Raw genomic sequence first — 26,670 nt, forward strand, 5'->3', positions numbered from 1 at the left:
TGCAATTGTGTGGTCAGGCTTAAAAATGTATTTAATACCAAGCTGCAAGCTTTCGACGCCAAAAAAACAAAAATGGTATATAAATTATATTTTTCAACCGGTATATTTTTCCGAGATTACCTTGGTCATACTGGATATTCGTGCGCACTGTTAAATTTTAACAGCCCAATTGGACTGATTGTGTTAATTTTATTATGCTGTATTATTTGAATTGACTTAAATAATTCAAATAAATATATAAATGTCTGGGAAAGGTAAACCTTTTATTTTATTTAAATTAAAAATAAATAAGATTAACGATAAAAGATATAACATTTTGAGTTTAATCAAATATTTCATAATAATTTTTAAAAGTTTGGTCAAATTATATTAAAATATTTATTATATTTGTTAATTTATTTAACTTTACTGTCTCTGACATGTCATTAGTAATTAGTAATGAATATAATATACATTTATCTGATATAACCATATTTTACATTCACTTGATTTCAATTTTATTTTGCTTTGACATACATTTTAATAATATAGTAACATGAAAGGTTTTATTATGAACCATGATATAATTTTATAATTTTTAATTTATGTTCCTATAAAATTAATTTCAATTTGCCTCTCTAACGTCTCAGAAAAATTCAAATTGTTCGCCGGTGGAAAATCGAGACTGTACTCCAGAGTTCCCATTACGCGTTCTTGTAGTATTTTTTACGATATACTGTGTGGAAATTTGGTTTCTGGGAAGTGGCAGCCAATTCTATAAATTCGAAATTATTTAACACCTAAAAATGTACGGATGGTTACAAATTATATATTAATATTTGATAAATAATAATTTCATTTTTTATTTCAACTATATTTTTATCAAGAGCTCACGTGCTTTTTATTAAATGGTTTTTTATAATTAAATTTTTTGGATTTAATAGATTTCAGTTAGATATTTGAAAACTGTACAAATAATTTTAAAACGTTTTCACTTCTGCTTACTGCTTATCGATATACATCGTCTAGCCAATATGTGATCGATGTTTGGCGAAAATGAAAAACATCGATACATCGATATCATCAGTCAACTTATTTTTATGTATTTGTTGTAAACAAAAAGAGCGCGATTTTGTGCAAAAATCGCAGTCTACTATAATAAAATGCACATCAAGCAGGTGAGTTAGCCTGCTGGCCATGCCAGGCACAGTCCAGTGATGACCGGAAGTCCACAATCCGCTCCAAATTCCAGATTATTATACAAGGCTTCAAGAGTTACAAGGACCAGACGGTGGTGGAACCATTCGACAAGCGCCACAACGTTGTGGTCGGACGCAATGGCTCCGGAAAGAGTAACTTCTTCTATGGTACACTACTTACATGGCATAGACTCCACAGCCAACCCATATTCAATGTGATTCCCTCGTTTTGCAGCCATCCAGTTCGTGCTGAGCGATGAGTTCACCCACTTGCGGCCGGAGCAGCGCCAGTCGCTCCTCCACGAGGGAACAGGTGCCCGCGTCATCTCCGCCTATGTGGAGATCATCTTCGACAATTCGGACAACCGGGTGCCAGTGAGTAGTCCCTATATTGGACAAACGTCCATCCAAAACCATCGGCTGGTAAACCAAAAAAAAAACTCAAACTTTTTCCAGATCGACAAAGAGGAGATCTTCCTGCGGCGCGTGATTGGGGCCAAGAAGGATCAATACTTCCTCAACAAGAAGGTGGTGCCGCGCAATGAGGTGGTCAATCTGCTCGAGTCGGCCGGCTTCTCCAGCTCCAATCCCTACTACATTGTCAAGCAGGGCAAGATCAACCAGATGGCCACGGCCGCCGATTCCTATCGCCTCAAGCTGCTGCGCGAGGTGGCGGGAACGCGGGTGTACGACGAACGGAAGGAGGAGTCACTGAATCTGCTGCGCGAGACGGACAGCAAGGTGGAGAAGATCAGCGAATATCTGAAGACCATCGAGGATCGCCTTCAGACGCTCGAGGAGGAGAAGGAGGAGCTGAAGGAGTACCAGAAGTGGGACAAGACGCGGCGCACCCTCGAGTACATACGCTACGAGACGGAGCTGAAGGACACCAAGAAGGCGCTGGATGAGCTGCAGCTGCAGCGCAAGTCGTCGTCGGACAAGAAGAAGATCTACAACATCGAGATCCAGAAGGCGCAGGAGAAGATCAAGGATGTGCAAAAGAACCTGAAGGAGGCCAAGAAGAAGGTGCAGGGCACCAAGGAGGAGCGCTCCGTGCTGATGACCGAACAGCAGCAGCTGCTGCGCGAGAAGACCAAACTGGACCTGACCATCGTCGATCTGAACGACGAGGTGCAGGGCGACAACAAGTCCAAGGAGCGGGCCGACCAGGAGCTGAAGAACCTCAAGGTTACCATAGCGGAGCGCGAAAAGGAGCTGGACGACGTGAAGCCCAAATACGAGGCGATGAAGCGTAAGGAGGAGGACTGCTCCCGCGAGCTGCAGCTCAAGGAGCAAAAGCGCAAGGAGCTGTACGCCAAGCAGGGTCGCGGCTCGCAGTTCTCGTCGCGCGAGGATCGCGACAAGTGGATCACCAACGAGCTAAAGTCGATTAGCAAGCAGACGCGCGACAAGATCAACCATCATGCCAAGCTGGTGGAGGATCTGAAAAAGGACGCCACCTCCGAGAAGGATCTCGGCCAGAAGATCGAGGAGCACTCATCGGAGCTGGAGCAGCTGCGGCTGCAGATCGACGAGCACAACAAGAAGTACTACGAGCTGAAGAAGACCAAGGACCAGCACCAGTCCATGCGCAACGAGCTGTGGCGCAAGGAGACCCAGATGACGCAGCAGCTGCAGACGCACAAGGAGGAGCTATCGCGTGCCGATCAGGCGCTGCGCAGCATGGCCGGCAAGCCGATCCTCAACGGTTGCGACTCGGTGCGCAAGGTGCTGGACAGTTTCGAGGAGCGTGGCGGTCAATCGGCGGAGATAGCACGCGCCTACTATGGACCCGTCATCGAGAACTTTAGCTGCGACAAGACCATCTACACGGCCGTCGAGGTGACGGCCGCCAATCGACTGTTCCATCACATTGTAGAGTCCGAATACGAGGGCACCCAGATCCTCAAGGAGATGAACAAGCTGAAGCTGCCCGGCGAGGTGACCTTCATGCCGCTGAATCGTCTGCAGGTGAAAATCCACGATTATCCAGATGATCCCGACTCCATACCGATGATCTCCAAGCTGAAATACGACGAGCAGCACGACAAGGCGCTGCGTTACATCTTCGGCAAGACGCTGATCTGCCGCAATCTGGAGCGTGCCACCGAGCTGGCCAAAAGCACGGGCCTCGATTGCGTCACACTGGACGGCGATCAGGTGTCGTCGAAGGGATCGCTAACCGGTGGCTATTTCAATACATCACGCTCCCGTTTGGAGATGCAAAAGAAGCGCACCGAGTACACCAGCCAGATAGCCGAATTCGAAAAGAAACTGGGCAAGCTGCGCAACGAACTCAAGTCCACCGAGAACAACATCAATTCGATTGTGTCCGAGATGCAGAAGACAGAGACGAAGCAGGGCAAATCGAAGGATGTGTTCGAGAAGGTGCAGGGCGAGATCCGGCTGATGAAGGAGGAGCTGGTGCGCATCGAACAGTATCGGGCGCCCAAGGAGCGCTCGCTGGCGCAGTGCAAGGCCTCGCTGGAGTCGATGACCAGCACCAAGTCCAGCCTGGAGGCGGAGCTCAAGCAGGAGCTGATGTCGACGCTGTCGTCGCAGGATCAGCGCGAGATCGATCAGCTGAACGATGACATTCGACGGCTGAACCAGGAGAACAAGGAGGCCTTCACGCAGCGCATGCAGTTCGAGGTGCGCAAGAACAAGCTGGACAACCTGTTGATCAACAATCTGTTCCGGCGACGGGACGAACTCATCCAGGCCCTGCAGGAGATATCCGTGGAGGATCGCAAGCGCAAGCTGAACAATTGCAAAACGGAACTGGTTTCCGCCGAGAAGCGAATTAAGAAGGTCAATGCCGATCTGGAGGAGATCGAAAAGCGGGTCACCGAGGCCGTTCAGCTGCAGAAGGAGCTGCAACTGGAGCTGGAGACGCATGTGCGCAAGGAGAAGGAGGCCGAGGAGAATTTGAACAAGGATTCCAAGCAGCTGGAGAAGTGGTCCACCAAGGAGAACATGCTCAACGAGAAGATCGACGAGTGCACGGAGAAGATAGCCAGCTTGGGCGCTGTGCCGCAAGTGGATGCCGCCTACAGTCGCATCTCCCTGAAGAACATCTTCAAGGAGCTGGAGAAGGCCAATCAGCATTTGAAGAAGTACAACCATGTGAACAAGAAGGCCCTGGATCAGTTTCTCAGCTTCTCCGAGCAGAAGGAGAAACTGTATAAGCGCAAGGAGGAGCTGGACATCGGCGACCAGAAGATCCACATGCTCATCCAGTCGCTGGAGATGCAAAAGGTGGAGGCCATCCAGTTCACCTTCCGCCAGGTGGCCCAGAACTTCACCAAGGTGTTCAAGAAGCTGGTGCCCATGGGTGCCGGCTATCTCATCCTAAAGACCAAGGACAACGACGGCGAGGAGATGGAGAAGGAGGTGGAGAACTCCGACGCCTTCACGGGCATCGGCATTCGCGTTTCCTTCACCGGTGTTGAGGCTGAGATGCGGGAGATGAACCAGCTGTCCGGAGGGCAGAAGTCCCTCGTCGCCCTGGCCCTCATCTTCTCCATCCAAAAGTGCGATCCGGCTCCCTTCTATCTTTTTGATGAAATAGATCAGGTGAGGCAGAATTTATATTTGTTGAAAAGTATGTAACGGCTGGGCGGAAGCGTTTCCAATCATATAAAGTATATATGTTCTTGATCTGGATCTGTAGCCGAGTTCGTATAAACGTCGAGATCTCGGAAACTATAAAAGCTAGAGATTTGGGACATGAAGCATGAAGATTATATTTAAGCCTACGCATTATTTATTATAAATATTCTGGCCACGCCCACTTTGACGCCCACAAATCGGGAATGTCTATCGTGTCACTCTGAGACATGGCAGAAGTCAGTTATTGATATATATGTGTTTATCTGCTCAATACCTATCGATTAACAATTATTTAAGAAGTTATTAGCATAAAAGTAAAGATGTATGTATTTTAAGATTTTGGTTAGCTAGGTTGCAATCGACTGTTTGTGTTCTTGTTTGTGCTCACCATTATTAATCTTACTTTACGTTTGTGCAGGCCCTGGATGCAATGCATCGAAAGGCGGTGGCCGACATGATCCACGAGCTCAGCGACACGGCCCAGTTCATTACGACGACGTTCCGGCCGGAATTGCTGGAGAATGCGCACAAGTTCTACGGCGTGCGATTCCGAAACAAGGTCAGCCACATCGATTGTGTGACCCGGGAGGAGGCCAAGGACTTTGTCGAGGACGACAGCACCCATGCCTAGGAGATTGGCCAGCCAAACAACCACACACACCCAGCCCACCATCCATCATTCATTAATATCTGCCCCATACCCAAACACAGCTCCTTCTTCCACCTCGTCCCAGCCGGCTGAACCGGACCAATTATTTTTATTTCGTAGGCCTAAGGTTATGTTTTTCACATTCTTTCGATCTATGTATACTTGCTACTTGTAATTTTCCTTAACATATATGAGTGTTAGTCTACGGCCTTCGGTTTTCATCGGTGCTCGTTGCGTGGAACACTGCGGGCAGCGGGGAAAACCAGAGAGTTGAGCAACTCAAAACCCAGATCAATATGTAATAAAGCGCATAGAGAAATAGTTTTAACTATATTTAAAGCAACAAAATGTGTATTAAAAAGCGTATGCAAAACAAATCAAAATGTGTGTCTTGCTATGAAGTCAATTGGCTGGAAAATACGGTTTTGGGTAATATTAACGTAATTTTTTGATTATGAATTAATCTTTCCTGAAATTTTTATAATTAAAACATATTTTTAGCTTGCAGGGGACTTCAGTTAATAAATTTGATCATTGTTAACCAGAACTACTAGTTTGAGATCGCTTTAACTTAGCTTATCTCGAGAATTTTAAGTTCCTAAAAAATAAATTTTATTACAAGCAACTTTTAATTCAGCTGCAAGTCTTTCAAAATAAATTTGAAAATAATTAACTGGAAGTTTGAATATGTATTATTCAAAATGATACAAATAAATTGAACCCAGCTGATCGTGAGTATTTCAAGTTCATGAAACATAAACTACAATAATTTCCCTGAGGTGTTGGCTTAATAATTCCCAAATTGGGTTTGAACTCTAAATAGAGTTTGGAGAAACAATTTACAAATTATACAACAAAATTAACACATAAAATAAAGCTCCAAACCAAGAACTCTGGTTTATTACACAAAATTATTGTTCAACAACATTGCTAGCTAGCTAGTGATTAATAATGAATCGTAGAAAATATGAAGGTGTGCCTTAGACCTGGGCAACCAAGGCTCCAGTCCCCGTCCCCGGTTGCCCGACATGAGTTGCCCTCAGCTGGCCACCGCATCCAGTTGCTCCTGGATCGCATTTAATGCAAAGATGGTGCTGAAGCACATGCCCACGGTGGCCACCTCCAGCTGGGTGATGTTGTAGTGCATCGGCAGGCGCCACAGCACAAAGTGATTGAGGAGGACGAGACCGGCGAGGCCCAGTGACCACCAGAGCTCGTCGACGAGGGCGATGCGCCACAGGCAGTGGACATTCCACAGCACGCACAGTCCCAATTGGGCGGCATCCAGTTTGATGAACGTGGCGCCGAGGGAATTGCGCGTTCCGCCAAACCACAAACTGGTCACCGCCAGCGCCAGGACAGTGCTCCAGAGTCCAAAGGCCAGCCGCTCCCAGTCGGCACCGAAGAAGTCACCCATCCGTGTGGCCGGATTTATGGCCTGCAGCTCACCCACCACCAGGGTGACGAAGAGGACGCAGGAGTACCTTCGGGACTTGTCGCACAGCAGTCGCTGCACTGCACCCGGATTGGGATGCGTGTGCCGCAGCAGGCACAAAAGGCTGTGCCCGAAGTAGATCCCAAAGGCGGCCAGTGCCTGGCTGCCGGTGCTCCGTTTCAATCCCCAGCCGGAGATGACGGCGAGCACGAAGTGGATGAGGCACAGGGACAGGCGGGAGGAGCCTCCGTTGGCACCTGGCACGGGTCCATTGGCCGGCGGCATGCTCCTGCTGCTGCTGTTAACCATGTTGTGGAAAAGCCGGTTGCCGGTGGTTATACTAGCTCCAAATGGAGATTCCCAATGTGGTGTGGGGCCAGGAGATTGGTGTCCCACGGTGGCGGTCAAGCTCCGCTGCCCAGTGCCAAAGTGCGGGCGGATTGAGTGGCTTAATTTCCACGATTTTTCCACATTTGTTATTAATCGCAATGGAAATTAGTGGGACCGTTTATTGACTTTACAAAAATCACACGCTCTCTTTACACATACATTTTAAAATGAAATTAAGCATTGCTTATTCTAACTAATTTAAGTATTAACTATTTATGCATAACAATAGTGACACATTAATTTTATTATGAATGTATATAAAAAAAAAGCTATTTACATAAAGATTAGCTTAAACCAATGAAATGTATTGAATAAAATGATATTTTAAGCAAAAGTAATACGAACGTCAGTAACATTTTCAAATGTAATATTTATTGTCCAAATAGTAGCACAGTAAATTCTAACTGCATATAATTAATAAGTTTAGCAAACAACAAAAATATTTTGTTTATTCCAATGAAAAGTATTGAGTAAAATTATAACTTCAACAAAATTAATTCAAATGTAAATACAATTTTTATAAAAATTTGAAATAAATGTTAAAAAAAATAAATTTAATTAAAGTTATTTTGAATTTAGGTATAATTTTATATTAGAAGTTCAAATAAATGTTACCTTCGTTAACCCCAATTTTTTGCACTGTGAGAAATGATGAACAAAATCTTTTTAGCAATTAAAGAGTATTAAAATATGCAAAGTATTCTTAATGTTAAAAAAATTTAAGTTAAGCCCAATTTTTGTATTAAATTTATTCAAATTTAGAGTAAATAAATGTTAAAGTTTTCGAAACACGGTCACACTAAAACATCGATTGCCGTCAACGGCAAAGTCAAAAATCTATTTTAATCGATGTTAACTTCGTTTTTTTTGCTCGACGACATTGACAAAACACATACTAGCATAAAATATAAATAAAATATAAATAAACGAAACGAAGCGAAGCGAAGGGAAAGGAAAGGCTTGAGTTTATTACGACGTGTCTGCATTTGACCCCGGTGTCCGGAGAACTGGAAAGTGCGCGCTCGCCGCCGAGACAAGTGGAACAGGAGGATCTGGAACGGGAACGGGAGGAGCAGGTGGACAAGGAGGAGGCGAAGTGGGCTAAGATAAGAGGAGCAACCAAGGAGGATATCGGGGATGGCTGGATCAGCGCTGCGCCGCCTGATGGCGGAATACAAACGTAAGGCAAAGTCCACCAAATGTTTAATGACATGGCTTCATGACTCTAATCCTCGCCAGAGTTAACACTCGACCCGCCCGAGGGCATTGTGGCCGGCCCCATCAGCGAGGACAACTTCTTCGAGTGGGAGGCACTAATTGCGTGAGTTGAGTTCGGATTTGCATGCGGATCCGATGACCTGGACACTGGACACTGGACAACCAGGTTCACCCTTTAACCTTTGGCCTTTTTTTTTTTTTTTTTGCAGCGGACCAGAGGGCACTTGCTTCGAGGGCGGCGTCTTTCCCGCCCGCCTCGTCTTTCCACCCGACTACCCACTGAGTCCGCCAAAAATGAAATTTACTTGTGATATGTTCCATCCCAACATCTTCGCCGACGGGCGAGTCTGCATATCAATACTGCACGCCCCTGGCGACGATCCCATGGGCTACGAGCTGTCCGCGGAGCGCTGGAGTCCCGTGCAGAGCGTCGAGAAGATCTTGCTCAGCGTGGTCAGCATGCTGGCGGGTAAGAAGTCACCTAGATTCATCTAGAGCATTCATTTCACTTTGCCCACTGGCTCAGGTATTAAGTGATTGGCTTATTTTCTCACTTTTTGAGTTCACTTTTCCGTCCCATTGATCTTGTTCCGGTGAACGGATGAACAGCTGAGCAAAGAGAGCCATTGAACAAAAGATCAAGTGAACACCCTAACAAAAAGGGGACTGTCTTTCTGAATTCATTAACCTTGTTCACTCTCGTAATATAGTCAAAGTAACCATAATAACTGCTGAGCAAAGTGAACAAATAAACAAAATATCAAGTAAACATCTTAATAGCATACAAAATGTTCTCCTTTTTTGAGTTCACTTACCTTACCTTGATCACTGACCCACTGAACTTGTCGCACAATGAACAAATGAACACTGGAAAAGTGAACTAGTTAAATGAAAAAAAGATTAAAAGATCATGTGAACTAAATCACTTATCTTACCTGTTCACTTGCCCATTGATCTTGTAGTACAATGAACAAAAGGTTATGCGAAAAACTTGGCAAAAGAAAAAGTGAGTTAAGTTAACAAGTTAAGTTTTCTGTTCACTTAGCACCATGAGCAACCCGACACCAATAGAAAGAATGCCTAGCTCTTGTACCATCAGCTAACTAATGACCTCGTTTTCAACCAACAGAACCCAACGATGAGAGTGGCGCCAATGTCGATGCCGCCATTATGTGGCGCGAACGAAGAGAAGAGTTCAACGCCATCGCCCGTCGACTGGTGCGCAAAACCCTCGGATTGCCGCCGTAGATGATTAACTGAGGAAATGGAACTGCAACTGGACCATGTCCGCCACCGTCGTCAACCCAACCTTCACAACCCAACACGATTCCAAGATTGCGCCAATCCCCCGCCCCGCCCCACAGAAAATGCTAAAGCACAGTTCCCACAAAAACCATCCGGCTAACCGACAAAAGACGTTTTAAATTAGCAAAAAATCAAGAGCCTAGCAATAAAATCGACTGTCAACTAACCACCAGGCAGCAGTTCGTCACCCTCTTAAGTTGTATCCTCTGGCAGCAACGATCCCTGGCTGCTTGAGAGGATCCGTAACGAGGGGTTATTGATAGTTGGTCGCGAGGGAAGGTCTGAAATAAGTGAAAAGTTCGTAAAAAAAAATGCTTTTATTTCCTATAAATAAATGATTATTTTTTATGTTTACATTTTGTGCCAGATAAATACTATTTTACTTTAACATATCTTTACAGGTGCAGCTAACCTCTTTTCTTTTCGAGATCAATGGTTATAATTAAGTTACGAAAACGTTTAATAGGAAAAACATTTATATGGAAGGCTATGTATAGATTTAATTAGGGTGCAGTGCACAAAAGTTAGCCGCACAAGGAACTACAAGCCAAAGAAAAGTTTTCATTTAGCTATGTATTTAAGTTTTATTAGGCCGTTTGATGGGTTTTTAAAGTGGTTACATATTGCACTAAATATAGTTCCCAACTGATGATTAACCGAAATCCCACAAGCGAACGATCGTCGTATTCATATACATTTTTCTACACAATTGTAAATTTGTTCACTTGATTAAGTTAATTGATTAATGTACACTTTGATAAGGCATATATCTGTGTATATATGTAATATACCTATGTAGGTGTTCTCATACGTTGGATAAGTGTTTACGTGTGTGTGTGTGTGTGTGTGTGTGTGTGTGTGTGTGGTCAAAGTAGTTATAGTTATCTAATGGTTGTTGAAGGTTACTAAGCCACTCGAATTTCAATTGACCGAGTCCGCATAAATTTATGCTTCGTTTTCGGACCATAAAAAGTCTGCACCATTCCATATTTCCAAGCACAGTGGGCATAAATTTACTTGCGTGGCCCACTGTTGACTTTGCATATCGGTTGTCATATAACCAATTATAATTAACGCAATAAAATTGCTTCTTGGTGGTCTACGTTTTTACCCACTATTATGATTTGCTAAAAATTGGTCATATCAATAATATGGATTAGTTTTTATAGCACAATACATCTGGGTATAATTCTTGCTTTCCTATAAAAGTCTTTATGGTTCCGGGTAAAAAACCTTTTCTGTTTTGTTCTCATATTTTGTTCAATTTGATTCAAAAAATTAATTTAATAAGCTTTGGTATTCAACTATTAAAGGTGGTATAGGATTTGATATTTTAATGGTCAAAGGACGATTTTTGTTACATTTAAGCTAAGTTTTTAAAATGCGTAAATTCATTTTTGCATTTTTTTTTAAGAGCTTTAAATTTGAATTTTGTGTTTTTTTTATATTTGATTTGTTCTGTTATGTCAATATACCACTTAAGGAATGAATTTAAAGTATGAAAAACAATTCATTTAAACTATTTAAAGGTGGTAAAATCTAATCAACATACATTATCTTGATGCAGCTAATATAAACATTTTTTCGAATCGTTCACTTAGGAAAGTTCAAAATTATCACTTTTACAGACTGTAGATTCATTTGGCTTGGTTGGTCTTTTCTTTTTCAAAGCTTGAGCTGTGTTCCCAATCAATTTAGAAATGGGCATTTTTTCGGCCCACTGTACGCGGGTGTGTCATAGCCTCAGTATGTGACAGTGAGCGGCGCAATTAACCTTTGCGAAACCGGTTAATAATATTAAATCTAATGCCATGACACCGTGCAAATAAAAATAACAAAATGACAACATAACCGATGCAAACAATAGCAGGATTCAAACTGGGTGGGGGGTTGGTAAAGGTGGTAGTAGTAACACAAACATGATTGGTTGGGTAACATTGTATAATTACATTTAAACGTATTTTGGGTGTTGGGTTGGTCGGCGCTGAGTCAACAGCAACAGCCAAACAGCCAAACAGCCAAGCAAACAAACAAACAAACTTAACACGGGGTCAGTGAAATAAGATCTGCACAGCGGAGACTAAAGGAGAATGATGTCGAGGGCCTCGACCAGCTAGTCCACATGGTACTCCGTCCGATGGGGCGAGCCGTGTCGCTTCTCGGCCACAAAGACCGCACTGATGCCCGCCAGGCTGGTCACGCCCCGCACTCCGGTGCTGCGGAAGTAGATCAACAGATACTGCTCGCCGTGCCGCAGCTCCACATCGTCGGCGAAATCTAGACGCACCTGCTCCTGGGCATTGGCCTCCTGGTGGCGGCGCAGTCGCTGCCGGTTCCGATGATGGTGCCGACCGCGACGATGATGGGCTGGCGTATCGAACGGATCCGCCTCGTGGTTGGAATCGGACGAGGCGGGCGACTCGGCCTGGTTCACATACTCATAGGCCGCGTAGTCCGCCAGGCTGGCATACTCCGCCGGATAGATGCCAATCCAGTCGTTGGGACCCTCCTCGAACTCCGCCTGCTTGCGGTACTCCACGGTGTTCTCGTCGCCAATCTTCCAGAGCGTCAGCGGTGAGAACACCACACCCGGCGCCCGCACATTCGGATAGAGCTTCAGCGCAAAGTCACTGGTCACCGGCTTGTGATCGCTGATCGTGTACACGGGATGGGATTTGTACGAACACTGCTCAATGGACAGCTGCATGCCGGGCTGCCGGTTCAGCGGCTGCACGGCGTACATGATGCGGTCCGTCCAGGCCGGCCGCCTCTTCAGATCGTACTCGGAGGTGCCCTCGCGGAACTTGAAGGTGGGCGGAAAGGCGGGCAAACGCTCCTGCAGCACCTGGAAGGCCTGCTGCGATTTCTCGCGCACCTGGAATAGTTGGTCCCGCTGGATGAGCGCCTCGTGCTGCGCCTCGTCGCGCAGCAGCTCGCGCACCTCCATTGAGGAGTCGCCGCCCTGCAGCCGAAAGTTGAGGTCGCCAAACCAGAAGACATAGTCATGATCGTAGATCTCGCGGTACCGCTTGACATGGTAATGATGGTGCTCCAGTATCTGCTTGTAGTCCTCGATGCGCTCGTCCAACTGGTGATCGTGGGCGGCCAGGTGGGCCACCACAAAGGCCAGGCCGCAGCCGTAGAGGGTGAAGCGAACGCTGACGGCGCCCTTGTTGCCCCAGATGCCACCGAAACCGGTGCGCGTGTACTCCGCCTCGATGTCCTGCAGGTGCTGCACGTGCCGGCGACGCACGAACATGCTGAGCAGCAGTCCCTGCATCTGCTCCGTCTTCACGGCCACATAGTCGTAACCGCGGAGCAGCTCCTTGGCCTTGTGTGTCCACGGATCCTCCTTGAACAGGCCCAGCACCTGTTGCTGCGGCTGGGCATTGACCTCCTGCAGGCCCAGGGCATAGATGTCGGGCAGGTGGTGCGATTGCTCCGGCGACACCTTCGCATCCTGCAGTCCCAGCAGCTGGCGCAGCGATATGTTATCCGGAAAGCGACTGCCCACATTCCAGGTGACCACGTACACCCGGTACGTTTCCAGCTGCTGCTTTCCACTGCCCATCGCCGCCGCCTCCGCCGCCGCCGCCGCCTCATCCACCGAACCCGTCGTCTTGGTCGCCTCCGTTTGGCTCATTTCTTATTCTCTGTGCAGAAATCCAATCCAGATAATCAGATAACCCAGTGGCTGGCCACTCGCAGCTGTTGTTTACCCAACTGATTGAGTTTGTTGTGCAAACCGATGTTCTGTTTGCTTCCGCCCCTAATCTGCGTTTTTTTTTCGTTGGCCAAACGAGCGCGGTAGTTGCGACAATAAATATTGCACACAATTGTTTTAACACTTGTTTGCCAATCCAAGTCCAGTACAGCAACAACAACAACACCTGTGCATTGCAATAACAACAAGCTTGAGCGATTGATACGTTTTGATATCGATGGCTCGATAAGCTACACAAATATCGTTATCGATTGAAAGACAATAAGGTATGTATAGGCGCCAATTTGAAAATGTTTCATTAGTTTTAATTAAAATAAACGTTATTACATTATTTGTTTGGGTTGGATAGTCGCGCCTTTATTTTTGCTTTCTTTAATCTTTAGCTTAATTTTAAATTAAATTCATTTAATTCAATTTCATATATACAAAATACAATTTTACGAAATGTTGTTTGAAATGGGGTTCAATGATCCAAAAGTTCCCATAAATTTTTTTTTTAGTGCGTTGAAAATATCATTCATCTTAGCTCATTCTTTTTTCCAGAATATTCTCAAAACAAATGGTATGGCGTTTCGGATCCACAAGTTTATTGGAATGATTAAAATTTAAATTATGTCATTACATGCGAAAAAAAAATTGTGAACATTAAATTTTACCGCCACATTTGGCACTCGTTGGAATTATTTGAAATACTCGTTCGAAATATTTTTGCAGTATATTTATGTTACGCTTTTGGTATATTTTTTTATTCAGCCATTGGTGTTTTTCAGAGGCCACGGCTGCGATCACACTGCCACTCGCCGCATTTTTACTCGTCACTTCACACGCGTTTTTTTCCCAAATCGTGCTTTTTTGTGAAGTGTTAATTTCGTTTCTTACAAATCAGCTCGGCGTTATATGTGCGCAGCCATCGAAAAATTGATTGCGGGCACGGAGCTAAAGTTGCAAACAAGTGCGTGCAATTTGCACGCAGGAAAATGCCAAAATTCGTACCGATTCGCAGCGCGCGTTTGTGTGTGTGAGTGTAAAGAAGGTGAAGCAGAGAAGCGAAGAATTGCGAAAGCAGTGTGTGCGAGGCGGAAGAAGCACAAAGACAAAAGGGAGGCGATAAAAATTCGGACAGGCGGTGCTGTCCGGCAATTAAAAATAAAATAACAAGAATACAAGCGGAATGCAGGAAAGGGGTAAGGGAATCTCAGCAAACAATAAGAACCCATCCCGAACGCCTTGCCCGTATTTGGTACCAAATCATTTTTCCCGCCTCTACTTTTACAGTGTTCAGAAATTAGCCAACGCATTTCCACCCAGTTTGTGGAGCCAAACAGAATAGTTTTTGAAAAATCGCCGCGTGTGTGAAATCTCAACGAATCCACTACAAAATAAAAAAAAATTTTAAAACCACGGCGTGCGTAAGCGTACTCACACTCTCACACACGCACAGACAGAAAGAGAGAGAGAGAGAAAGAGAGTGTCAGCGAGCGACACACGCACACGAACTCGCGGGCAGGAATTGCAACAGTGTGTGCTCCTTTTTTTTCTTTTTTTTTTTTACTCACGTTTTGTTGTTGTGTGTGCGGCGGCGCTTCTTTTGGCTTTTTGTGTCTCTCTTTTGTGCCGTTGCTTCGCCGGCTAAAAAAGAAACCGAAAATTTAAATTGGCATAATGGAGGATGGACAGGAGCAGAGAGAATCCTCGCAAGCGGAATTGACTAAACTGCATCCACTGACGCCGCTAAGGGAGATGCCCGAAGAGGAGGAGGAGGAGGAGGAGGATGAATCCTCGGCGGGAGCCCTGCACTCGGGCGGGCAACAACAACGTAAGTACAGTCGACGCCTGGAACTCGTGTTCCCGAATCCAAATGACACCTAATCCAAATCCTTGTACACACACATCCCACTTTGCAGTCCATCATAGGCAAGATGAAGAAGCGCGTATCCAGCATTCTTCCCGCCTCCCTCAGCGGCTGGTTTTCGCCATCGTCTAAAGGAGGCCCCGAATCCTCCGCTGCCACTGCCGCCGCCGCCTCATCCTCATCCGCAAATCTCCGCCAGCCACGCCAGTCCAATGGACGCTCCGCCACGAAACGGAAACGTGGACGCCGTCGCATCATGCTGGCCGAAGTAGATGCGGATGCGGCCGATGACCTGGATGATGGCTCTGACGCCAGAGGGCTCAACTACGAGGAGGTGGCCCTAGCCGACAACATTGCCGAGCACGACCTGGCCGCCGAGGATGAGCAGACGCGGCGCAGCGAGTACAATGAGTTCCTGCTGCGCAAGCGACGCGAGGCAGTTGCCGCTGCCGGCGGCGACGAGGATGAGGTCGAGGAGGATGACCTGGAGGAGGAGGAAGACGAGGGCGACGAGGAGGACGACGATGAGGAGCAGGAAAATCTCCTGCAGGCCGCCGCCGTGCAGCCCAAGCGTCGACGTCTGGAGGTAAGTGCTGTTACATTTCGAATCATTTATACATTTACCACTTACCGCCTCATCTTTAATCCCTTTTCTTTAGCTGGAGACCACCGTCAACTTGCCCAACATGCGCCGTCTGCCTTTATTGTCATCCACGCCTGCTGCTCCACTCGTGGCCGCCACCAGCTCCTCTTCCTCCCATATGGCGGGGTCTAGGAGCAGCAGCAGCAGCAGCAGCAGCATCCAGTTGGCTCCACACCGGCGCAACCACCTCAATTTGTATGGCGGTCAACGGCAACGCGAACCCGCCTACAACTTTTTCACGGGCAACGAAGCCGCCGAGGGCAGTACAGGGGATCTGCCGCACAGGTTAGTTACTCAGTGCCAGTCCCCATCCTTATTTCCACCTAAAATGTTCATTTGAAATGGCCATCTTATACAAATTATTTCTCTGCGCCTATGTTTTGTCTTCTATGCTACTTTATTGATTTTCTAAAAGCTTATTTCACACTTATGCAGATTTTTAAAACTTTCACACTTAAACAGATAAATATTTGAAAGAACTCTTTTTAAATACGTTTTTTAATAGTCGCCCTGCCATTTTGGCCCTACAAGTGAAGAGTAATTTAGCTATTTATGCAAACCATTCAATTTTTTTCAGCATACGCCGTTCGCTGAACATACCTTTCGGAGGCAGCAGCGCCGCAACTAGCCACAACAGCCTCTCCATCTCCTCCAGCCTTCCCAACCACAAGCGACCCTCGCTCCTGGGCAACCGAACTCATCGTCGTGATCTTACCATGGACGAGACGGGAACTGGTGCCGACGGAGATCGCCTCGATCATTTACTGAGGATCAGCAAGACCAACAATAACATAAGTAACAATAATAATAATAACAACAATGTCATCAAGTCCAAATCAAGACGAACCGAACTGTCAGCAGTGGTCGAACGAGGAGGAGGAGGAGCAGGAGGCGGAGTTGGCGGAGATTCACAGTCCGAGGGCGATATAAACGATTACCACGACAATAGCGAAGGACACGATGGACTGCGACCTTCGCATCATAACAGCAATAGCAATCTGGAATTCTATGGCAATCTGCAGAGCGCCAAGTCGATATTTAACAGAAGCAGCGCCACCGCCCAGCAAGCGCACCGCAATTCCACGTGGTCTCTGAACTCGCTGAACCAGCGTCGTCGCTTCAATGCCTCCATTTACGGCAGCACCTCGGCGCTGAGCGACAGTCGCCTCCTGAGTCGCAGTGCCTCAACCTCCGGCTCTGCATCTGCCTCCAGCTCGCCCTTTTACCAGGGACGCACCACCTTCGGCGGCAATTCTGCGAACAATCGCATCTTCAGTCGCAGCAATCTAAGCTCCTCCGCTGCCTCCTCAACGTTGGCCATTAATTCAGCCGGCAGCTCACCGGCGCATACGCTGCAGGGATCCCTATCCGGTGTTATGGGCTACGGCATGAAACCGGTGGACATGCGACCCTCGACCAGCAGCAACCTTCCGGAGTCATCAGTCGGCCAGAGTGGCAGCACAAAGCCTAGCTCCGGCCTGTCGAACACCACACTACGCATCCTCAGTCTGCTCGAAAGCTACTCCACGCCCCTGATCGATGTGAAGCGCATGGGCAGCACCCTCAAGGAGCACCAAAGCAGTCGCCAGCATCGCCAGGGTATCGCGGCCACGCCGTATCCACGTCCCTCGTATGCCAATGCTCCGGTGCCCACTCCTGTCAACGAGTTGGCCGAACTGCGCTCCAGCCAACTGCTGGTGCCGACGATGCAGCAGCTGTTGGAACGCCGACGCCTTCATCGCGTCACTCAGAGCTCGCGCGATCTGATGCACAGCCAGAACACGCGCGTTCGAACGGAGAACAGCCAAGATAAGGCCAATCAAGCGGCGACACCACTCGTTGCTCCGGTGGATCAGCCGGCCAGCCATAGTCACCACACCAACAAGATGCGTTCGCGACTCTCACACCAGACGCGCAGCAAGGAGCCACGCGCGGATCTGGAGGAGGCACCCCTGCCGCTGGACCTGCCACAAATCAGCTTCCCCGACATGGCCAGCACGCCAAAGTTCGATTTGGTCATCAAGCCGACGGTGCCAGTGGTCTCGAAACCGCCTTCCATGCTCCCAACCACAAGTAACAAGAGCGAAATCAGCAGCAGCAGCAAAAGCAGCAGCAGCAGCATCAACACTACGAACTCCAAGCAGCTGCCCAACTTCCTTATTAATCCACAGCCAACGGCTACCGTTGTAAACTTTTCTGCCAATGGAAACGTTGCCCCAGTTGGTGGCAAGTCAGCGAAACGCACATTTAGCTTTGCGGAGCCAATGCCACTGCTGTCTGGTGGCTCGCACGAAAACTGCGTGGCCCAGCCCCAGAATATCAGGCGCAATTTCTTCTTCCCGGCGCCAACTCCACTGGATGAAATTCAGCACCAGCAGCAGCAGCAGCCGCCAGTGCAGCCAACGATGAACGGAGCATCAGCACTGGGCTTCGGCGAGCAGTTTAAAAAGTCATCCAAGGAGTGGGAGTGCGATGTTTGCATGGTGCGCAACAAGGCGGAGGTTAGCAAGTGTGTGGCCTGTGAGTCGGCCAAACCGGGAGCAACTTCGGCTCCAGCACCCATGCCAGCCATTGTGCCACTGGGCAGTGGCTTTGGCGACCGTTTCAAGAAATCCTCGTCTGCCTGGGAGTGTGATGCCTGCATGCTGTCCAACAAGTCCGAAGCCAGCAAGTGCATTGCCTGCGAAACTCCACGAAAGACTGCGGCGCCGAAGGTTAACAGCTTTCCGCTGATCACAAACAATTTGGCTTCGGCTTCGGCTGCGGGTACGGGTGCGGGCTCGGGATCCGGTTTCGGTATGGCCTTCAAGCCCAAGGCCAACACGTGGGAGTGCCAGACGTGCCTGGTAATGAATCAGTCGAGCGCCGGGGAGTGCATCGCCTGCCAGACGCCCAATTCACAAGCGAAAAGCGCCAGCGGCGAATCGGCACGGAGTAACTCGGCATCTTCCTCCTCCTCGTCGACATCCTCCTCCTCCGGATCATCATCTGGCTCCTCGTCCGGGTCATCGTGTGGTTCATCGGCCGCGCCATCCCCAGCCAGATCATCGCCGTCTATCAACAGCATTGGCTCCTCGAGCGACATGGGATCGGCTGCTGAGGCGCCCAAACTGGATGCGGGATTTCAGAAGCTGGTGGCTGCCCAAAAGGCAGCCAGTTGGGACTGCGATGCCTGCATGGCCCAGAATGACATGTCGCGCCTCAAGTGCATCTGCTGTGAGCAACTGAACCCTGCCGCCGCCAGCTCCGCTTCCTCATCATCCGCCATCTCAATTTCATCTGGCAGCAGTGGTGGTGCGACGACGATCCCCGCCAGCAGTTCGGTGCCCAAGTTTAGCTTTGGATTTGCGACTGTTAAAGAGGTGGTCAAACCAGCCGTGGAAACCATTCCTGCCCCTTCAGCAGCACCGCCAGCTACGTCCCAATTCACCTTTGGATTCGGTCAGAGCCAAGAGAGCAAGGAGAGTAAGGATGTGGCGGATAGCAAGAAGACGGAGCCAACTTTTTCGTTCGGAGTCAGCAATGTGGAACAGCCAAAGACTGTAAGTTTCAAGGCGGACACGAAAGATACGAAGGCCACATCCAGCACGGAAACAACAGCTCCAACAGCTGCACCAGCTGCTCCAGCCCTCCAGTTTGTCTTCAAAGCCCCAACCACTGCAGCAGCTGCAACCACAGCCAGCTCAATCACTACCATTGGGAGCAGCAGCAGCAGTAGCAGCAGTAGCACCACCATCACCGCTCCTGCTCTGGGAGGCTTCAGCTTTGGTGCTCCAGCCTCAGCCTCATCATCATTCTCATCCTCATCCTCGACTGTGTCCAGCTCGACGGCCAGCTCAAGTGCGAACCCCACGGCTGTCAAGCCCATGTTCAGTTTTTCGGGAACGGGATCGGGATCGGGAGCGGGAGCTGGCAGTGCTGTCAGCAGCACCAGCAGTAGCCAGCAGCCGACGGCCAAGGCGGCAGCCCTCAGCTTTGGTGTTTCCTCGAATACCATAACAACAACGACGACCTCTACGACAGCCTTTGCTCTAACACCCACAGCAACGCCGGCGGCAGCACCTGCTCCGGCTGCCAATTTTAGCTTTGGAAGTCAGCCGAAAGCAGCGACTGTCACTGGAACTGGGGCTTTCTTCTTTGGCCAGACGCCGGCAGCCATGGCACCAACTACCACCACCGTGAGCTCCATTTTTGGGTCAGCGGTGAGCACCAGCACGACCTCCAATTCCAGCTTCAGTGGCAATACTGCCACCACAACCGCCGCCGCCGTCGCTGCTGTAGTTCCAAGCTTTGCGCCCACCTCCACCCCGCAGCTCTTTGGCAATTGGGGTGAAAAGAAGCGGAGACCACGACCACGACCAGCGGCAGCAGCAGCAGCAGCGGCGCGACCAAGCCATTCAGCTTTGGATCTTCTGCCGGTTTGGGAACGTCGCCGGCACCACCCAGCTTTGGCTGGCCAAGCAATGGAGCCGCTGCCCAGAGCAACAGCATTGCACAGGTAGTGACCAGTGCGGCGGCAGTGTCCTCATCCTCGGTCTCCACAATGGTGGCTCCGGTCTTTGGCAGCAGTTCCATGTTTGGAGCCGCCAGCAGCAGCAACAGCACCACCATCAGCACAAGCAGCTCACCCTTCGGATCGACGGCGACCACAGCGGCAGCCACGCCAGCGGCATCATCTGCTAGTTTAGGTGGCAATGGAGCCCTCGCCGGCATCTTTGGCAATGTGGGCAACTCTCTGGTGGCGCCTGGAGCATCGGCAGCCACCACGCCCGCTGCCGCAGTCGCTGCTCCGCTGGCCAACATCTTTGGCAATGTGACGCCAATGGCAGCGGCTGCGCCCGCGCCCGTTTTTGGCAGCAGTACCAGCACAAGCGGTGGATTCGGAGCAGCTGCAGCGTCGGCCAACACAGCGTTACCAGGATCGAAGCTAGCATTTAACTTTGGCGGAGCAACAGCAGCCACGCCAGCTGTAAGTATAATTGTATTTGCCATAAGCCAAGTCATGTTTCAAAATCATTTCAAGAAAGTGGATATTATTGGAAGGCAAAAGGAAGATTTACCGATAAAGAACATGTATTCTTAATCAGCAAAAATGGACTATACTAAAATGGCCTTGACCTTTTCTTTTGTTTAGTTTTTGTTAGGCAAATATAAAAGTTAAAACAAATTAAACTTATCCACCTTTTTGTGACCTTAATACTTGTTCAATTTCGAATTCAGAAAGATTAAAATCCATAATTCAATCAAGTGAACTCTTAAGGGATGAATTTCAGTATAAATACTGCAGCTTGGAGATCATTGTACTGAAATAAGCAAGGTTTTTTTTTTTTTCTAAAGTAAAATTGATTTTGAATACTGATTTTCTGGTATTTGAAAAAAATGCAATTATATTGATGATGGGACGAGTCTTTTTAATTATTTATCTTGACTTTTTTAGCCCGCTGGAGCACCATTTAAATTCGGGACCACCACCAATGCACAGCCCGCCAAGCCTGCATTCAACTTTACGGGCCCCGCGGCGAGCTCAACTCCTCAGGCGGCAACCTTCAACTTTTCGGCCAATACGGCGGCCAGCAGTCTTTCCGGCGGCGATGTAAGTAGATATGTAATTGCAAATGCAGAATTCCCACAGTATAAGCCTTAGCCCACAACCAAGTACCTGACCGACCAATCCAACTATCAAACTATCAAATTATAAACCTATCCCAATGATCGAAGGTGGGAGCTAAGCTGAGCTCCATGTGATGAACAATCTCTCTCTCTCACTTTCATCCATGCAAATTTGTGTGCGGTTGTTGTAGTCGTAGCTGTCCGTCATATTTCCCTTAATACCTTTATCCCTTTAGTTGCCGTCTTGCATGCCACCGTTATGTTATAGCGTTATAGCAATGATAACAATGCGCTTAACAATCGATCGACCGTTATGTTATAGCGTTATAGCAATGATAACAATGCGCTTAACAATCGATCGATCGATCGATCAATTAATCCTCCTAACATAACATATGTATCTTTGAACGATTATATTGATTTAGAACAACTTACTTACTGTATTTATTTTACCTCTTAACTTGTCTACATATATATATATATATATATATATACATATATATTTATTTGTATTCTTCTCTCCTTTTCTTTTTATCTTTTTTCCAACACCACCACCCTTTCTACACACACAAACGATCGTGCGTGTTGTCACTGTTGAAATATTGTCGTATACCATGTAATTTATGTATACTCCCTAACTACGCCACTACCATAAATCTTAATGTACACTCTCTGTACTGAAAACTGAAATACTATGTGGGCACGGGCACGAACCAACTTTACTACCAATCCATCCTACTACCACCTATGATTATGATTACCACCGACTATGATTACGAACCACCCAACTAAATGAACATGAAAATGAACCAAATGGATCTGAATATCAATCTGAATCTGAATATGAATCTGAATCTCAAAATCCGAAACTGAATCTGAATCTGAATCCGAATCGAAACGCAGCCGCAGCAGCGCATCTTCCAATTTGGTGTTTCGACGACGGCGGCGACGGTTGGTAACCAGGCTGGTGGAGTGGGTGGAGCCACCACCTCCTCCGTACCGCCGCCTATGTTCAATTTTAACGCCGCGACGCCACAGATGCAGGTAATGCGAAGTCATGGTCAATATGCAATAGAGTTCCGTCGACTCAACAAACACAATACCCTATTGCCAATCTTCACTAAAATATGCAACGATATTATATGCCATAGGATGTGCCAAAGAATATCTACACAAATATAACTTCATTTATTATTTTATGTTCGATAATTGTATGTTTAGTTTTTATTTTTTCATTTTATCAGATAGCATATTGTAAAACATAACATTTTGTTTTGCAATTTCATTTAGTTGGTTACAAAATGTGATTTTTGAACCTAATTTTTTGTTGCTATGCCTTGAATAAGTTTTTATGATTAATACAAAATAATTAAATAATTTGTTTTACATACATTTTGTTTGCAAACAAAATTATTAAGATCAAAAAAAAAAAGAAAACATTTTACATATTGGTATTGTATTCTAAAAATGCTAAGAATTTGTTGAGAAACAAATACTTTTGGAATTATGAAGCTTGTTTTAAAAATGTTTTTTCTTCTATATTTTTAAATTTAAATTCAGTTTGTCAGAGATTTCTGCGGCAACCCTGGTATACAATCTTTAAAGATATTTTTATCGTGCTTTCCCATATCATACTCCATTTATATAGGCTTAACATCAAATTTATCCGCATGCTTACATAACTTAATCCATTTCAGTAGCTTTTGAACTTTGGCTTTAAATGCATGTGTCGTAGGGCTTGTCAAACTTTTCTAGCTTAGTTAAATTTAGTTTGTGTTCGATGTGTCAATTGTTTTCAGTGTGGTTTTGCATGAATTTATCTGAATATTTTGACAAGCACTCACACATGCATACCAGCACATTATCAACACACACACACATACAGACTCCACAAATACCCACCCACCCACACGCACACTAGTGCGCACACCAGCTATCATTTTCATGTAGCATCATCATTTCTTTTTGCACTCAATTCAGAGTGAATAAAAGTTTTTTGTAAATAACCCACCAAAAAACAAAAACAAAAAGAAAGAAAAAGAAAAGAAAAGAAAAGAAAAGAAACCACAACACCAACCATCGTGAACCGTCGCTTATGAAAATTATTTGCAAAACAAAACAAATTTACCAAGGAAAACAAACCAAAAATATTCTTCTTGCAGTCAACGCCGAATGCCAATGCACCGTTCCAATTTAGCGCCGGTTCCCCAGCGACAGCCAATATGTTTGCGTAAGTAAGAGAGAGACGGGTGATCCGTTGGCGGGCGGCCGAACATATACCTCCCAAATGGGTGCGAGCGAGACACGAAAGGACCCAAGCATCTCTTTTTTTTTTATCTCCCTCTTTCCCACTTTGAATTGGCCAATTTACCAACACAAACACATACCGACGTCTTTTATTTACACTCCATGCGTTTACACAAAAAAAAATATAAAAAAAGCTGCATTATTAACCGTTAAATTGCATTTACGATTAACTAACTTGCAAGGCATTTGTTTTTGTTCGTTTGTTTTGTTTTTGTTTAGTGGAAAAAAAATCTGGAAATCTGTATTTATATTTACACAGAAGTTACACTAACACTTAAAATACTGATTCTATATTTGTTTGTGATTTTAGGAAGATTTGCAAAAATTGTTTTTTAATATTATTATAGCCAAAAATTAATTTATAGGGAACTAAAGTGAATTTTACCTGGGCTTCAATCACTACTTTCGTCAATATATGTATGTAAGCATTTTTAGGTAAAAAGTTATGTTTTTATTTGTTTTAAAAGCGATTTGAATGGTTCTCACAGTGAGTCGCTATTTTTATAAAGTTCTATACAAATTTAAGCGAAAGTCAATCAAAACGCTGTTGAATAATAATAATAATTAATTAATTAATTAAATTATTAAATTAATTGAACTTTTAATAAGTTTTCTGATGTATTAAATAATTCTTTTTTAAGCTTTGTTGTGTATAACTATCAAAATGTTTAATGGCCCAGATTTAAAAAAATTTTCAATGCAATATTTGCTATAAAAACTGTCACTAAAGTGATTGCCAGCCACCAAAAATACATAAATTAATTTATTTGTTTAATTTTCCTTAATTGTTTTTCTCCATGAAACAGGAGTGCTTTGTACTTTCTTGATGTTATATGTATTTCTGTCTAAATAGGATATAAGATTTGCTATATTCTGTGACCATCTGATTATTGTCATTTTCCACTACCACAGTTTGTGTTTATCTTTTTTGTGTGTGTTTCATTGTTTCGTTTTGTCAACAGCACTTGCCATTTCGTTGCCATAATTTTTGTATTTCATTTTTTATTTTTTTTTATTTTGTTTGTACTTTGCGGTTTTCTAATGATTAAAAGAAAAACAAGAATATACTCTCGCAATGCAGCCGCCGCCCGCGCAGAAGTCTCGAAAGCGATGGTTGTTGAACGTGACACTAATCAATGATTAATCCGCAGCTTCAATCCGCCAGCCGCTGGCAACTCGGCGCAGAATTCGCAGATGGCGCGTCGCAAGATCCGGGCTCCCATGCGCCGCCTGCCGCCCCGGTAGAAATGGCATCGCAGTCGGCCGTCGAGATAGCAACTCCATCTGCTGAGGCCGCCATCGGATTAGGATTAGGATTTGGATATGGGATGCCAGTGGTCGCAGGAGGAGGACGTGAAGCAGAGGGGGAAGACAAGACAGAAGCAGACATCAACAGCAGGATGAAAAGCCTGGTCCGGAGACGGAGTCGCCGGCTCAATGAGCAGTACCAGCAGCTGGAACTGGAGCTGCACCAAGTGCTTAAACAGCAACGTCTCAGCAAGTACCGATTTGTGCGACGGGGCAGCACGGACACTGAATTTACCAGGATAAGAGGACAGGAGGCAACAGGAGTGGATGGTGGTGGTGATAGTGGTAGTGGTGGTGTTGATGCAGCCCCACCTTCCATATTCCGGCCAACGAGACTGCCACGCCACAAAATCAACAGCAGAATTGGCCGTAAGCCAACTGTCGACCACGAGCAAAACCAAACGGGCAACAGAGGAGCAGGAGGAACAGGAGCAGCAGGAGCAGAATCAGCAGCAGCAGCAGCTGGACCCGCAAGTGGACACGTACTAAGGAGTCGCTACAAGCTGGTGCGGCGCAGGAGCTCCGACTGAGACACAATTAATCACCTGGATTGTAAACCGATCAAGGAGCATCATCATGTCCTCGAGGAGCGGACTACATACTACAAATGATTGCAAATTAAACATAATTCGTTGGTTTAATTACGTACTGGTCGCGCCAGCGCCAAGTATATACTTTTTAATTGCTTATATTTTTAAATTAATTAATTTTTGTTGATTCTAATGCTTAAAACGATACGATAATTATGTAATAATTATTTTGTGAAAATGTAAAGAAGCGAAAAACTGCTGCAACAAATGCGGATAAAAAAGAAATAGCGCAAAACGTAAACTACATTATGTATACATATATTATATTATATTAAAATAAAATTATCTGTTTAGACAATTTTCGAACGCAGAGTGATCAGCCCGCTGAGCTGAGAAAATAATGAACGGTTGCAGCCTAAAACGTGTACGATTGTATTAAGTCTTAGTTTTTGTTATTGATTATTGATTTTAGAATTTAGATTTATATACGATAATACATACAACCTGTGTGTTGCCCAGGGGAGTGCAACAACAATGTGCAGCAGCCAAGGTGGCAAGCCAACAAATTAAACAAACAACAACTATCTAGCAACGTAAACAAACAAAACCTATAGCTAACAGATAAGTGAATGTGGTATTGGAGACAGACGGGTGGCCAAGATGGAAATGGAAATACAGATGCAGATGGAGATGGAAATGGAGATGGAAATGGAAATATAGACCGGAAACAGTTACGATTATGTGCATGTTTTTTGTATACATATATTCATAAAAAAACATTGAATATTATATTATAATTTTAAATTGATCATGTTTAAGTCGATAACAGAAATGGAAATCAGAAGTCTTAATGTTGAGAAAGAAACGGTATCATAATGTAAATAAGTAAATATATGCGGTATGATAATT

General features: G+C 45.9%; 5 protein-coding genes across 5 annotated transcripts; 3 read left to right on the plus strand and 2 right to left on the minus strand.

Moving 5' to 3' along the window:
• Positions 1–1,053: 1,053 nt before the first annotated feature.
• LOC128261045 (structural maintenance of chromosomes protein 3) lies at positions 1,054–5,833 on the plus strand. The gene is made up of 5 exons (XM_052994473.1): positions 1,054–1,157; positions 1,232–1,346; positions 1,414–1,553; positions 1,635–4,754; positions 5,209–5,833. The coding sequence occupies exons 1-5, from the start codon at positions 1,143–1,145 to the stop codon at positions 5,419–5,421; spliced, it is 3,603 nt and encodes a 1,200-aa protein (XP_052850433.1). The 5' UTR covers positions 1,054–1,142; the 3' UTR covers positions 5,422–5,833.
• Positions 5,834–6,311: 478 nt separating this feature from the next.
• LOC128261051 (uncharacterized) lies at positions 6,312–7,412 on the minus strand. Its single transcript, XM_052994483.1, has one exon. It carries the CDS (start codon positions 7,181–7,183, stop codon positions 6,479–6,481), a length of 705 nt encoding a protein of 234 aa, XP_052850443.1. The 5' UTR covers positions 7,184–7,412; the 3' UTR covers positions 6,312–6,478.
• Positions 7,413–8,116: 704 nt separating this feature from the next.
• Positions 8,117–9,953, plus strand: LOC128261052 (ubiquitin-conjugating enzyme E2 G2). Its single transcript, XM_052994485.1, has 4 exons — positions 8,117–8,444; positions 8,504–8,585; positions 8,692–8,951; positions 9,612–9,953. Exons 1-4 carry the CDS (start codon positions 8,402–8,404, stop codon positions 9,728–9,730), a joined length of 504 nt encoding a protein of 167 aa, XP_052850445.1. The 5' UTR covers positions 8,117–8,401; the 3' UTR covers positions 9,731–9,953.
• Positions 9,954–11,710: 1,757 nt separating this feature from the next.
• LOC128261048 (inositol polyphosphate 5-phosphatase K) lies at positions 11,711–13,723 on the minus strand. Its single transcript, XM_052994478.1, has one exon. It carries the CDS (start codon positions 13,428–13,430, stop codon positions 11,901–11,903), a length of 1,530 nt encoding a protein of 509 aa, XP_052850438.1. The 5' UTR covers positions 13,431–13,723; the 3' UTR covers positions 11,711–11,900.
• A 557-nt stretch (positions 13,724–14,280) lies between these two features.
• Positions 14,281–25,310, plus strand: LOC128261053 (nuclear pore complex protein Nup153). The gene is given in 10 exon segments (XM_052994486.1): positions 14,281–15,308; positions 15,310–15,327; positions 15,416–15,949; positions 16,023–16,291; positions 16,584–20,345; positions 20,384–20,975; positions 21,444–21,599; positions 22,520–22,660; positions 23,779–23,846; positions 25,075–25,310. Coding segments are annotated over 10 exon segments (5,769 nt in total). The 5' UTR covers positions 14,281–15,173; the 3' UTR covers positions 25,169–25,310.
• The last annotated feature ends 1,360 nt before the right edge of the window (positions 25,311–26,670 follow it).

The sequence above is a fragment of the Drosophila gunungcola genome (genome assembly GCF_025200985.1).
Source record: "Drosophila gunungcola strain Sukarami chromosome X unlocalized genomic scaffold, Dgunungcola_SK_2 000049F, whole genome shotgun sequence".
In the NCBI taxonomy this organism is placed as follows: Eukaryota; Metazoa; Arthropoda; class Insecta; order Diptera; family Drosophilidae; genus Drosophila; species Drosophila gunungcola.